General features: G+C 39.4%; 1 protein-coding gene across 1 annotated transcript; it reads right to left on the bottom strand.

Moving 5' to 3' along the window:
• Nucleotides 1-893: 893 nt before the first annotated feature.
• Nucleotides 894-1,706, bottom strand: LOC147909580 (uncharacterized). The gene has a single exon (XM_087406829.1). The coding sequence runs from the start codon at nt 1,704-1,706 to the stop codon at nt 894-896; it is 813 nt and encodes a 270-aa protein (XP_087262955.1).
• Nucleotides 1,707-16,166: the final 14,460 nt, after the last annotated feature.

Raw genomic sequence — 16,166 nt, forward strand, 5'->3', positions numbered from 1 at the left:
CGACAAGTTAGACGCCAACTCGATATGGATCGCCTTGGTGGCCAAACAAATAAAAATTGCGATATAACATTTTATTAGTTTAGTGGACCTTAGCTTCTAGCACCTTCCTTGTAATAGAGGGGGCCGACATAATCCACTCCACATTGATCAAATATCTTCGAAGACATTTTAATCCGCGGCAAGTTTCCCATAATAGCGGAAGCGAGTTTGGTGAACTCTTGAAACAGACAATACATCTCCTGAGAATCCGTCGAATGATGTTACGCGCGAAATGAGCCAGTAACGCTCACGCACCGCGGCGAGAGTAGCTTATGGTCCGGCATGAAAGTGCCTTTCATGCTCGTGTATCACAATTAAGCGGGAAAATGGATGGCAACAGCATGGGATGCTTGGAGGCATAAGACAAGGAGGATTCTCTCAAACGACCGCCGACACGTAAGATGCCGGAATCGCCAAGAAATGGATTTAATTTTAAGATGGGACTGTTTGTAGGAACAGCCTTGTGGTTGCTAAGTGCCTTCACTTCACTTGGAAAATGTCTCGTTTGTATTATTTTGATTAGACGATAAATTGCCTGTTGCTGCTCGTTGAAAGATATAGGTGATATAGGAATGTTCTTGTTCTGCAAAGATGAGATCTCCTGAGAATGGTCGGATAAATCCCTTGAACTCTTGGAACCTTTTGTAAAACGAATCATGTACGCAAAGACTCGAATGAGTCTGGTAAAGTTTGAATATCGATAGAATATGACAGGTTCTTGTGCCAGCGCTCATTGCAGTAATAGCCTTAAGTTTTCGCTTAGGAACGCTGGCCACGTTTGCAGGTATAGTTTCTTGAGGCCAGCTTTCTCTGTCACGTCCCAGCCAGGAGGGCCCCGACCACCAGATTTCCAATTACGCTAGGGAACCCGGCATGACACCGCGGGACAATGGGTCCGCGGGATTGTCCTGACTCGGAACGTGATTCCATTGCTGAATCGATGTTAATTCTTCTATCTCACCAATGCGATTTGTCACGAAGGTTGACCAAGATCGATCGCACGATTGCAACCATGATAGTACAATTGTAGAATCCGTCCATAAATGAATGGATGCTATTGGACAGGTGAGACATTTAGAGATTTTGTTAATAAGACGAGCCAGTAGCAATGCACCACATAACTCGAGGCGCGGAAGCGACAAATTCTTCAACGGTGCCACTCTGGACTTGGAGCAAAGTAGATGTGTGCAATAAGCATCGTTAATTGAAGTGGAGCGTAAATAAATGCATGCTCCGTATGCAATTTCGCTAGCGTCTGAGAATCCATGTAGCTCCAAACTGGTATATTGTTCTGTGATTGTGACAAGACGAGGAATGAGTATGCCACGCAGTTTCTGTAATTCCGTCTCGAAGTACTTCCATTTGGTATGTAACTTTAAGGGAATCGATTCATCCCAATCAAGCCTGAATCGCCAGAGGTCCTGCATGATGGATTTGGTAAGTAATGTAACTGGACCTAACAACCTCAAAAATGAGAGATATGCGTGATAAAATGCTTCGTTTGGTAGGCGTCTCCAGAGGAGGCAGATGATTGATGAACGAATACTTGAATACGTCAGCTCGGTAATCTCATGCAATGCCCAACGCCTTTTTCTCGGAGTTCTTGTCTGAGGATAAGGTGAATTCTCTTGACTCGCTAGAATTCTGATCCTGGAGGCCAGAAACATTGGATGCCCATTTTCTAAGCTCAAATTTCCTGGAGCAATGCCGTCTCCTTCTTGATAGACAGAGCTTCATCTATTGAGTCGGCTCCGGTAAGGAGATCATCCACGTAGAAGTCTCTCAATGCTATTTACGACGCCCTCGGATAGCAATCCGCACTGTCCTCCGCTAACTTTCTCAGGACTCTGATAGCCAAGAATGATGCTGATGACATACCATAAGTGACAGTGAGTAATTCGAAAGGCTTGATGGGTTCATCTGGCGCCAGAAAATACGCTGCAATAGTGTCTGAGTTGAATCGATCAGAACTTGAGAGATACATCTTTGCTATATCGGCGATGAGAGCGATTTTGAATGTTTCGGAATCTGGCCAAAATGAAAAAAAGATCTTCTTGTAGCGTGGGTCCTACTCTCAATGCGTCGTTTAAAGATAATCCGGTTGTGGTTTTGCATGAGTCGTCAAATACCACCCGGAACTTGGAGCTCGTTTCATTTTGTACAGCATGATATGGAAGATAGAAAGCTGGAGAGCTATGGTTTAGCATCGTGCTACTGGTCACCTCCTTCATGTGATTCAAGCGAATGTATTCATCCATGAACCTCTTGTATTCGTCGTACATGCGGGGTTGAGCGATGAGCCGCTTCTCCAAAGATTTGAAACGTTTTAGAACGATGTCCTTGGATTCTCCCAATCCATCCAGCTTGTCTTGCTTTGTTGGCAATTTAACGATAAAACGCTCTTCTATATTACGCTTTACGCCTTGCAGGAATAACTCTTCAAGCCTCACAGCTCTTTTCCTCGAGAGAAAATGGTTTAGGAGTGGTATCATGTTTAACCTCCCAAAACCGATTTAATGTGAGCCTTAAGTCATCAAGTGAGATTAAATGAAAATTAAGAGAAGAAACAGATCCGATTATGTCACTTGGTGTGATACCAGAAATGATCCATCCAAAATGTGTCTTTTGCAAGGTCGGCTGATTTTTTGATTGTTTGATCTGACTCGCACAAATGAGCCTCCAGAAGGACTCGGCCCCGATTAACATATCAATGCTTGTCGGTACGTTAAAATTAGGATTAGCGAGTTTCATATGTTTTGGAACAGACACTTTGCATGGGTATGAAGTGCTGTGACAACTGCGTTATTTTTGGAAGCATCACGCAGTCCATTTTTTCGGAAAAATTATTAAAACGTGATTTAACGCAAAGATTAACTACTTTATTAGCGTGGATTATTTCATTCATAACTCCCGCCACCGATACATCAAGAGGTCGCTCCCTGAGCTTCAAGCGATTTGCCAATTCCTTCGTTATGAAATTCATTTGAAAACTGCTGTCAAGTAATGCTGGACATGAATGAATCTGATTATTGGAATCGTATACATAGATAATTGCAGTAGACAGTAAAATATTTAACGAACGATGACCTGATGTACATTGCGTGGCGACGGGGAGTGGAGGATTGATAGCTTGACCTGCTGCCTGCGTGCTCGATCGCGATATATCTGAACTATTCGGAGCACTTATGCGCAATGTGTTATGTTTTTTACCACATTTTCGGTACATACTCGACTTACATGCTTTCGTTTGATGTGTGTTCGATCGCAAACAATTGAGACATAAAATGTGCTTTTTTCGCGGCCATAATTCTATCTTCAACTGATAAATTGAAGAATTCTTTACAATGATATATGGAATGATTTTCCTTGCAAACAGCACAAGAAAAATTGGATGTAGCGACATTTGCGACAGATGTAGACCTTGAATTGCTATTATGCTTAGATGCGATACTACTTGTTACGTTATTATAAAATCTACCATATACTGATTCCAATGCCTGGCACCAGAGAGTTCAAGAATTCTATCTGGCATCAAGAATTCTATTAAGCTCTTTAAATCTGGCAGCTCTTTTCCCTTGATACTTAATTCCCATGCCTTGCTGGTGACTACATCCAACTTACAAATGATAAGATGAATAATTAAATCATCCCAATAATCAGTAGGCCTTCCGAGAGCGCGCGCAAATGTTTAAGAACAGTGTCTAATAATTCACAAGTCATGTTGTGATTCTTCTTACGTACAGCTAGTACCTCGAATAAAGCGCGAACATGCTTTTGAACAATCCATCTTTGTCGAAACGTCCTTGATCGTCGCCCATGCTTCATAATAATTGGCTGCAGTGATCTCTATAGATTTAATTATATCAGAGGCAGTGTCCTTTAAGGAAGACCTCAGGTAAGGAAATTTTTCAATTTCCGCTAAATCCTCATTAAAATGAATTAACTGTTCAAAGGTATCCCTGTAGGAATAGACCAATCGTCATATGCACCTGTAAAAACTGGTAACTCGATTTTAAGCAATTTAACACGCGTTTCCCTTGATCTCGCTTGTCCATTTATGTTCGATGAAGTTGGCGGAGATGCGTTTTTTTCCATACGCTCAATAAGAGCGGTATAACAAGCCATTAACTGGAAATAAGAACTTCAAAATTGTCGCGCTGTTGCGCGTGCTGTTCATGGAGAACTCTTTTATCGGTGATCAAGGGATCTGCGTTTTCAAGAATTCCTATGCGAAATTGAGCTGCTTCGAATTGATTCCACAATTCCGATAGTTTTTGCTTACGCTCAGTGAGACCATGCTGCGATTCGCAGTTGACGTTGAAATTATCGATAAAAGTCTTTGACCGGGTAACCGCGGACTTTATGTGAGCTCTGTTAATTTTTGCATCTGCTAATGGAAGTGTTTCCATTATGAAAAAAACGTTAAATGTAATGCGATATTGACTGCGTGGCAACGCGAAGCCGTTATAAAATTACAATGTGACAGCCTGACCAATGAAATGTAAGGTTTTATGAAGATGCAAATGGCCGCCTGTGCCGACACGAATCTAGTTCCTTCTAATAACACAAAATGGTCTTGTGAGCGAGAAAGATAGCATACAATATGGCTGCTCTTGTGAGCGAAAGTGATGCACGACAATATGGCGGCTCCCGTGAGCGAAAGTGATGCACGACAATATGGCGGCTCTTGTGAGCGAAAGTAATGAACGACAATATGGCGGTTCTTGTGAGCGAAAGTAATGAACGACAATATGGCGGTTCTTGTGAGCGAAAGCAAATACCTCGTTATGCCGAAGTCTAATTGAACACGATGCGCCTAATGCGCTCTTGTAAATATAAAATAAAACTTTCTTACCTCGCAATGTATGCCTGAGATAAGACTTATGAGTACTTGTCGTGTGCGATTTATACGCTTGTACGCACGTAGTCTTAGAAAAAAGAATGTAATCTGCATGTGTATGCGATACCTGTGTATCCGGCTCGAAGGATCAATGTTAGTAAAAGAACCTTGATGTCCCTGTTGCGCTATGTGCAGCGCTATTTTCTTTTCGTCAGAGACCTTGTGGCCTGTCGATCCGTGTCGCTTGCCTTGTGGCCTGTCGATCCGTGTCGCTTGCCTTGTGACCTGTCGATCCGTGTCGCTTGCCTTGTGGCTACACCCGAAAATAATTCGGCAGTGCGTAATAAAAAAGGCAATTTACCTTATGTAAAAATACTTTAATGTCTCTCGTGTTTTACACTCGTCGTATATTATAAAATAATAAAACTCTTGTGCATTGGTCGTGTACGTGTTATTAGCGGGGAGGTCGCACATAGAAGCTTCGAGAAAACCTGTGAGAAGCGCGACGGTTTACACGCAGGCAGTATAGTCGCGCGCATGCCCTCCCTTTCGGTGGGCCCCATCAGCGACGGCACGTCGCTAACACGCCGCAAAGCCAACAGGCTGGTATCAAGTCCGCTGAGCCACACACATACTGATAAGCGCCAACAAATTAAATAAAAATATATTTAGCCTGTAATATGTGTTTATTAACAATGTCACTTATTTAAAAAAACAAAAAATTATGAAAAAAAAAGGAAACTAACTCTAACATTCAGATTTTGCACCTTACGCGTGAGACCACGCCGAGATCTTGCAAATCACTTCTATGAACGTGGTATACGAGGTGTAGCTATTAAATAACGAGACTGACGCTGCTACAGAAGAAGTACGCATGCGCCAAACGCCAGCGACCGACAGCTGTTTAGCGTGAAGCCTTCTCTTTCGAATGCAGTACCTTTCGCTTCTGTAAACAAATCCGTAGCCTTCTTTCGCATTAGAGTTGTTTTTTGTTTCGCCGGAAAAATGATAAGTGTAACAATAGAGCAACGAATTGTTGTGAAATTTCACGTGAAACTTGGAAAAATCGCTACTGAAACTTATAAATTATTGAAAGAAGTGTATGGCCATGAATGTTTATCGCGTGCACGTGTTTTTGAGTGGTTTAAGCGTTTCCAAGACGGCCGAGAAGATGTTAAAGATGATTCACGCCCGGGTCGCCCTTTCACGTCGAAAACGGATGACAATATCGAAACAATCGGTAATCTGGTTCGATCCGACCATCGGATAAATATTCGTGCGATTGGTGAAACTGTAGGAATTGACAAAGAATGTGTACGGCAAATTTTACATAACAATTTTAACATGAAAAAAGTGTGCCAAAATGGTACCTAAAATTCTCACGTTTGAACAACAAGAAGCTCGCAAAAATCGTTGTACTGACACTTTGAATGCCATTGAAAATGACCCAAACTTATTGGAAAGGATAATAACATTAAATTAAAATAACATAAAATTAAAAGGAACAAGATTTGAGTCTGTTGAAGCTGTGAAAGAGAAAGCGGCACGCGTCCTGAAGGAGCTGACAGAAGAAGACTTTCAGCTGTTTCAAACAATGAAAGATTCTCATGGAGCGTTGTAGGGATAGAGGAGGGGTGTATATTGAAGGTGATAATAAGTAAATATGTATGAAATGAAAATAAAATGTTTTACAGCGTCAGTCTCGCTATTTAATAGCCACATCTCGTACAGAGTCCGGCAAAATGATCTCCCACATTTTAATCTTTAATAAAAACGCCATTGTAAATGCTATTTAGATTTTATTTTTATTAACTGAAAATTTATGCTATGCCATTTGTTTTTATTGAGTTTTGAAAATTATAGAGTCCAAGTGGCGACCATTTTTTTCGATACACATTCGAAGCTGATTTCTAAAAGTTTCCATCACTCGAGCAATAATTTGAAGCGATATTCCTGTAATTTCTTGGCGTATTGCTGCTTTCAATTCGTCAATGGTTCGGGGGTGGTGTTGAAAAATCTTCGCTTTCAGGTAGCCCCAAAGGAAAAAGTCGCATGGGGCAAGATCGGGTGAACGCGCAGGCCACCTAACATCTCCACGTAACGAGATTACGCGTCCTGGAAACATTTCCCTTAAAACGTCCTTAAACGCCTGTCCAATTCATGACGACAACTGAAATGGCAAGGCGCGAGCTACCAACCGACTACGCTAAGCTCCCCCTCTCTTCAGTGGTTCGAGGACAGTGGCGGTGCAAAATGTGGGAGATCATTTTGCCGGACCCTGTATAACACTCATGGAAAATCATGGAAATATCAATATCTCGTAAATTAAAATTATTTTTGCTATTACACATAAATTGGAGAGATATAGGATTAACATAATTTATTAAAATTTATATGTTAACTATAATGTTCCTCCTCCTCTTAATTTGTACATGTTGATCGACCGAAATTTCCCAAAAAGCATAGCGATCATAGAGAGAGAGAGAGAGAGAGAAGGAGGGAGGGAGAGAGAGAGAGAGAGACAAACTCTGAAGGATAAACTCGCTGTTTCGCTCGACGAGCCCAGCTGGGCGTGCGGAGTCTCACCGATTACAATCGGAGTTTCTATCCTTTTTTGTTTTTTCTCTGTCTCACTCTGTCATACTTCTGTTTCAATAATTCGTTCTGCAATTCAAGAATGTGATTTCTTCGATGCTGATTTGGCATCATCGCCGATGCAGCAAGGACGCATGATTCCTTTTCTAAACAATGATCCTGATATATATTTCTATATATACAAAAATATATTATTATTATAGCGTTTCCAACCGATAATATATTGTTGGTTAATGATTCAATCCATTTCTGTAATTAAATAGCAGTACTTCGCTTGCGCGTGATAAGAGGAATGGCGCTTCATAAGTCGACATCCGAGTCGAATCAAAAATGTGCTGTATACAATAATTTCAGAACTTGCACGTTTAAAATAAATAGCTGGCGATTTACAGAAAACCTCAAAGAACAATACTATGCTTGTAGAAACGAGTTTTAATATAAAAACAATGAGTATTCGAAAATTCCATTTATATGTTACGTCTGCTACGAGATTGCCGCTTATCGTTTCGACATCTGAGCAGAATCGAAGCTTAACCGAACACACATCGCGTTCCGAGCCCTGATATATGTATGTGTAAATAATTCAGTAAATAAAGTTTTGACATGTGTATATATATGTATACACACACACACACACACACACACACACACACACACGCGCGTGTATATGTATATCTATTACATATACATATATGTATGTATATATTTATATACATACATATACATATATATATATATTAGATCATTCAAAAAGTATCCGCGGTCTTTTGTTCAATTTTTGAATGAAATTTTTCTTTATTGAAAATCAATTTTAATTAAGTATATATTGGCCATTATTATTTATAACCTTTTGCCATTTTTCGGGTAATTTCATAATTCCATCCGTGTAGAACTTCTGTGATTTATCGGCGAAAAACTTTTTCAAGTGATTTTCGGCAGCTCTTTTGTCGGCCAATGTTTTTCCATCAAGAGAGTTCTGCAGAGATTGAAACAAATGGTAGTCAGACGGTACAAGGTCCGGGCTATACGGATGCATCGAAACTTTTCAACCAAGCTCCCTCAATTTTTGAGGCGTCATCAAAGATGTATGTGGTCTGGCGTTGTCATGATGGAAGACAACACCTTTTCTGTTAATTAATTCTGGTTGTTTTTCTTTAATCGCTTCCTGTAATCTATCCAGTTGTGAACAGTAGAGCTCTGAATTAATCGTTAAGCCATGTGGTAACACCTCATGATGGACGACTCCCTTCCAATCCCATCAGCATCACCTTATTTGCCAATCCAGGCTTTGAAGTCGTTTGTGATGGTTCGCCGCGCTTATTCCATGATCTTTTACGAACGATATTCTTGTATTTCACCCTTGTATTTTTTATCACCCGTGATGATTTGCTTCAGAAATGGGTCGATTTCGTTGCGTTTTAGTAGTGTTTTGCTGATGGAAATTCGATCAATCAAATTTCTTTGCGTTAATTCATGTGGCACCCAAACATCGAGTTTCTTTGCGTAGCCAGCCTTTTTCAAATGATTCCAAACTGTCACATGGTTGATTCTTAGTGCATTGGTTATCTCCTGACAGCTCACATGTCGGTCTTGCTCGACCAGTTGCAAAATTTCATCGACTTTTTCAGTGACTGGCCGACTAGAGCGAGGTCGATCTTTGACATCAAAATTTCCAGAACGAAATCGAACAAACCACTCCTGCGTCCTGCGTTCACTTACAGCATCCGCGTCCTAAACTTCACAAATTTGTCTGCATGTTTGTGCTGCGTTTTTACCTTTTTTGTAGTAAAAAAGCATCACATAGCGTATTTCTTCAGATATTTCACTCATTTTCAAACCAATATAACACGATTGACACGATTGATGAATCACCAAACTTTGTTTACAAAAAATGTAACCTAAAATGTCATTTTTCAGACGCGCGTTCGTTTGACACAATCGGATTAGTGTTGTCCAATATATGACCATCAACACCATCTAGTGACAAAAAACCGCGGATATTTTTTAAATGACCCAATATATATTTTATATACGAGGTCTGTTCAAAAACTATCGCGAATTTTGTGTTTTTTCAAAAATTATTTATTTATTCATGAACATCTATTTTGTCCCCTTCAAAGTAATCCCCATCAGATATTATACACTTGTGCCAACGTTTTTGCCAATCCTCGAAGCACTTCAAAAAATCATTTTTTGTGATCTTGTTCAGCTCCTCCTTCGATGCCGTCTTTATCTCTTCAATCGTAGCGTAGCGTCGTCCTTTCATGGGCCTCTTCAGTTTCGGGAACAAGAAAAAGTCACAGGGGGCCAGATCTGGGGAATACGGTGGCTGCGGCATCATTAGTGTGTTGTTTTTGGCCAAAAATTCGCGCACAAGCAACGATGTGTGAGCAGGGGCGTTATCATGGTGCAAAAGCCAATTTTTGTTCTTCCACAAATCCGGGCGTTTCTGGCGGATTGCTTCGCGCAAATTACGCATAATTTGCAGGTAATATTCCTTATTGACCGTTCTACCCTGTGGCAAGAACTCATGATGCACCACGTCCTTGCAATCGAAGAAAACTGTAAGCAAAACCTTCACATTCGACCGAACTTGGCGCGCTTTTTTCGGTCTTGGCTCGTGCGGCAGCTTCCATTGGGATGATTGAGCTTTGGTTTCCACGTCATAACCATAAACCCATGATTCGTCACCAGTTATGACCCTCTGGAGCACATTTGGGTCGTCGCGGATAGAATCCAACAGCTCTTTAGCAATGTTAATGCGATGCTGTTTTTGGTCGAAATTGAGCAATTTTGGTACGAATTTCGCGGCGACCCGTCTCATGCCCAAATCATTGGTAAAAATAGAATGGCATGAGCCAATCGATATGTTTAGGTCCTCAGCAACTTCTCTAACGGTGATTCGACGATTGGCCAATACTATTTTCTTCACTTCATCAATGTTTTCGTCTATTGTTGACGTGCTCGGGCGTCCGGCACGCTCTTCGTCGTTCATCTTCTCGGCCCTCTGAGAACATTTTGTACCACAGATAAACGTTGCTTCGGTCCAAGGTAGCTTCACCATATGCCACAGTCAACATTCGGAATGCGTCCGCGCACTTAATTTTGTTTTTCACACAAAATTTGATACAGATTCTTTGATCCATTTTTTGGAATAGACAAAAATCGAAGACGAACCAAAACACGTGCAAGCAAAGCAGCTGTCAAAAATTAACTGAACATTCAATATGGCCGAACTTGTCGGCATAAGTGAGAGACATGAGTATCAACATAATGCCACAAAAAAATCGAAAATCGAATATACGTAACCCGCGGAAATTCAAAATTCGCGATACTTTTTGAACAGACCTCGTATATGTATCAATAATTTATTAAATAAAATGTATGTAAAAGAACAGTGCAATTAAAATAATTATCTTCATTTGTATTCATATGTAAATAATATGATATGTTTCTTGTTTAGGAAGAAATTATTTCAGCAAAATTGAAATAATTAATATCATCTTTATTTTATTATTATTTTTCCTCTCAAAAGAAAAAAACTTTGACTAGGCATGTTTATTGATATGGGCCTGAGTAGATCGATAATTCAGATCATTTCTATGGTTCAGCGACGCACTTTTCATGACAGCGCCGTTGTCGGAATATCGCGGAACTAAAATATTGCTTGGTTTCATGGCTTCACGTCAATTTTACTCGTAATATATAAATGAAATTTTCGGATACTCTTTTCTCTTATACTAAAAGATCTTCTATACTAAACCCCTATCTCGTTTCTAAAAGCATAGGATTGTTCGTTTAGGTTTTCCGCAATTCGCCAGCTACTTTTTATGAACGTGCAAGATCTGAAATTCTTATATGCAGCACATATTGTGACATGTTAACTACAGAAGCCGATAACAAAACTGTAAGTCTTTAATTTTCTTTCGTTTTTCATATTCAAATGTAGCTGGCGAATTGCATTGTTGTCGATTTTACTTTAATTGTGGAGAAGGATTTTTCAATCCATAAACACAATTAAGAGAAAAGAGTCTTTAATAATTAATGATAAAACAGGACACTTCAGCATCTCCTTAACATGGTTACGCACATTCTTCATCTTACCAAAAACCGCGTTATTCATTAATTTGAATAAGTTTTTCTCGAACTCATTCTTTGCTAAAGTTCTAAAATTTGAGTTATATTGAGTTCAATGTACTTTCGAAGCCATGGAGATAGCGCGAATTACAGTATACGATGGATACTACAATTTGCGACCTTTGTAATGCGAAGACCGTGACGAGTACATTGCTGCAGATTACGATAATGTATGACATAACTTTTTATCATACAATGTCGGGATCAATACAATGAGCTTCTCCTCTCGCTTGCGTGGTTTCTCGCGCGTTGGACAAAACGGTAGATCGGAGTGCGCATCATGGACATGTTGCGGATTTTTCAAGTCGACCTCATGAACGTAACCCGTCGGTGAATCTAACGTGACATTCATAACATCAAAATTGTCTACGTCGTCGATCCAGCGAAAATCAGCGTATGGCAATAGTCGACACATTGCCCAATTGTATAGGTTGTTGACGTCATAGTACATCAGATATACGTCGATAGTTTCGATGGATCATATGATTGCATATATTTGTTGTGGGCCTGCGCATACCTGTTTGAACATTAACTCAAATCGTATACGTAGGGCACTATTTATATTTTGAGCCTAAAAATAAAAAAACAGTAATTTGAAAATGACTTTATTGTTTTTCAAAATATTCTCCTTTATGATCTATACACTTCTGCATGCGTTCGAACCACTTGTCAAAGCATTTTTTCCATTCCGCTTCAGACACCTCCAAAACATGGTTTTTGAATGCATCAACGGCTTCTTCTGCCGACGAAAATCGTTGTCCACGCAATTTATTCTTGACGTTCAGGAACAAAAAGAAGTCATTTGGTGCCAAATCAGGACTGTACGGCGGATGACCCATTAATTTGATTTTTTGAGTGCTCAAATAGTCGGTTGTTAGACGAGATGTGTGACAACTGGCATTGTCTTGATGAAGAATGATCCGGCGGCGCTTGTTTTCCTTATTTCACCGAAGATTTCCGGCAAACAAATGGTTGTGTATCATTCAGAATTGACCGTTCTACGTTCCTCTAAAGGCACTGTTGCCACATGACCAGTTTTTCCGAAAAAACAGGCGACCATTTGTTTCGAAGTGCTTCGAGCGCGAACAACTTTTGTTGGATTTGGTTCATCTTGAAACACCCATACAGTCGACTGCTGTTTAGTTTCCGGCTCATACGCATAGATCCATGATTCGTCACCTGTTACAATCTTATACACGTCTTTTGAAGCACCGCCATTGTATTTCTTAAGCATTTGTTTGCACCAATCGACACGAGCATCTTTTTGAGATTTTGTCAGATTATGTGAGATCCAACGAAAACAAACCTTTTTCACGGCTAAATGATCATGCAATATTTTATATATGCTGGTGGAACTAATGCCTAAGGTTGTCTCAATCTCGCAGTATGTCACATGACGATCTTGCATTATTAGTTTTTGCACAGCATCAATGTTTTCTGACATAACTGATTTTGGATGACCTTCACGACTTTCGTCGGTGAGCGAACAGCGACCACGATTAAATTCGTTATATCAGCGTTTCACAGTGGCAAAGGATGGGGCTTTATCGCCAAAAGTGGAAGTTGATCGATGCACTCCTGTCTTGATAATCCACGTCGAAAGTCGTAATAAATCATTGCACGAAAATTTTCACGAGTTAATTCCATTTTTTCGCTGAGACGCAATTTTCAAGTAACTGTAAACAATACAAATCGCGCTCAAATAACAAAACGTTCTGAAGAAGGTTGTGATCAAAAATATCAAACTTTGTAATGAAAACGTCAGATGGCACCTGACGGCACTCAGTGTTGCCAAGGCTCAAAATATAAGTAGTGTCCCTCGTACAACGTTCGATGAATAGAACCATGTTAACGTCGATAAGAAGTTTGAAATCAACGCGAGTATGTTTCAACATCGCGTCCCACATAAAACCCGATAGTGTATAATAATACGCAGAATCGAGTCCATAATTTATGATACAACTATCCCGAAAATTCTCAAATATATCAGCCAGCAACAATACATCTGTTTTTAAATATAGATTACTGTATTCACCGAAGGTTCGAATGGAGAATCGCTGCCATACGTTCACGGTGTGCGCATAATCACTTTCGGATACACTCTCGTCCGTTAACGAACTATAAAAAGATTCGCGTGATGGTAACTCAGTTTCCTCCAACTTTTCGACGCAGTCAACGTAATCGTACGGAAATATATTTTTTCGCGTTAATAAATCGAAGTTTTCTGATAAATTAAAAAATACACGTTGCATTATCTGTAGTTTATTTTTATCGAGATACGATGCCAATTTTTCTAAACTTGATGCGAGAAATTTAAACGAATCAATAAAACGTAATTTTATACAAATTTTCTTTTGAAAAATTTCATTTTTGTCTATAGTACTATATACATGTTTCGTAAACGAAATGTATTTTTCTTTCGTTATCGGTAATAAATCTACACGCCCTTCATAAGCGGTAGCTATTTCTTTGATGACGAAATGTGCGTCGTATCCCGATAAAAAAACTATGAGATGTGAATCTTTATAATTTAAGTTGCAATTTGAATGCGCGAGATCTCTATATCGCCCGGTGAAATGGCAATGATCACGTACCCGTATATCATCTTTTGCGAACGGCTTCTCACACACATGGCAGTATATGGCAGTATATGGCATTGTTAAATTTTATCCAACCGTCTCGCGTAAAATCTACCATAGGAACATTAACAGACAGAATAGTATTTACATTATGCTAAATTTTTTAATTTCTCGACGAACAATGCTATGCAATCGTTATCGCGAAATCGATATAGCGAGTCATCGTACGAGCAACGAACAGTACGTTATACTAAAAACTTAATGATATTGATACATGTAGCTTAATGTTTCCATATCTTCCTCTTCCATCCTTTCCAGAGTGCATTCCAAGTACATAAATGGGACGCGTTTCTTTCTGTAGTAGTTGCTGAAGCTCAACCACTTGTTATCCTCTCTGGACAGCCGGATCGCGCATTGTTAAATTTTCCACAGTTTTTTGCGTGGATCTCCAATTTCGTGCTTGTATGAAAATAGTGCAGGCATCTGGAAAATAACACAAATTTTTATTATTATTTAAAAAAAAATGTTGCTGAAAATATTTATAATTTTTTTCTTTTTTAAATGTATACGAACCTATCACAGAAATATATTCTATTCTTCGTTGCTGTAATTTGCAATCTCACAAGGCTAGATAAATCCTTGATCCGTGCAAAATGTCCTGTATTATCGTTGGATCCTATATGTACAATAGATTGATGTGTTTGTCCCTCTTTCGGTCGGTGAGCCGTAATGGAAGAATTTCTTTTTGCTTCTAGATTCAATATACATTGATTGAGATGTTATTCTGAATTTTTTTATTTTATTCAACATTATTGGGAACATAATGTCTGTTAGATTTAATACCGTTGTATAATGAGGATACGAAGATCTGTGTTACTTCTAGCTGGATGTAGAGCGGCAATCACTAACCAGGCAAAACATGCATTGTTTATGGATATCGCACGTTGACCGCTCTCTTCATTTTAATTTCTCGCGGGAGTTCAATGCGATGCCGCGTGCAACGGATTGTACTTTGTTTACGTTTACGTAAATGTTAATCAGTTAAATTCAGAATAGGCGACAGGGTCCACCCGCTATCGCATTCCTGGAATTCCTCCAGCGATGTCAGGATAGGCACGCGCGACGCGTACCATGCAAATCGGACGAACGGAAGAGTTCATAGTTTCTCGTGCTCACACTTTTATTCGCACGTTTATCACCCGATACAAATTCACTATTAAACACTGTGTTTATCTTAATATTATCATGTTTCTGAATAATACTTTGCACACGTTCCAGTATTATCTCTCTCGCATCTTTGAAGAATTGGCGAGGTTCGATGTGTCCAGAGTTTATCACGGTATCGATCAATATATGGCTTTCAAACGCTGTATCAATCTCGCGCCATCGTCCTGCGCTATATCCGGCATCCATTTGCACAAACTGCATAGTATCTTTCAAATTTTCGAGTCTCGCGATACGAGTGATCAACGATTGTTTAACATCAATCGATAATCGCGAATTTAGCGCGATTCTGTTCCTCCAATAATTCGATGAAATTATCGCTGTTCCACGCAAGAAATTCTCCTCGCATATTCAATTGAACGGCTTGCGCTATGAGATCACGTTCCGTTTGATCCATATTAAAATGTACTGTTTTTCAAAGTCATTAAAATATAATTTTCACACAGTCACTAAAAAGTATAATTTTTGCACAGTTGCATTAAATATCTTTCACATTGTGCAAATAGGATATAGATTGCATGGTAATATTTGATATAGCGGATCTCGACATTTATTACAATACTTGCAGTCAATATGTACAAACATATATTGTCTAATAACATGTTGGCGAACAGCGTGAAGATGTAAAAATAAATCATGCATTCTTATGATGCACGATGAGCAAAACTTGTCTGAAGAATGGTTTGAAGTATATAAATAATAAAAATATGTGACATCCAAGTATTGATTTCAGCTCGCATTATTGAACGACT

The sequence above is a fragment of the Acromyrmex echinatior genome, chromosome 6 (genome assembly GCF_024713525.1).
Source record: "Acromyrmex echinatior isolate Ae372 chromosome 6, ASM2471352v2, whole genome shotgun sequence".
Classification (NCBI taxonomy): Eukaryota; Metazoa; Arthropoda; class Insecta; order Hymenoptera; family Formicidae; genus Acromyrmex; species Acromyrmex echinatior.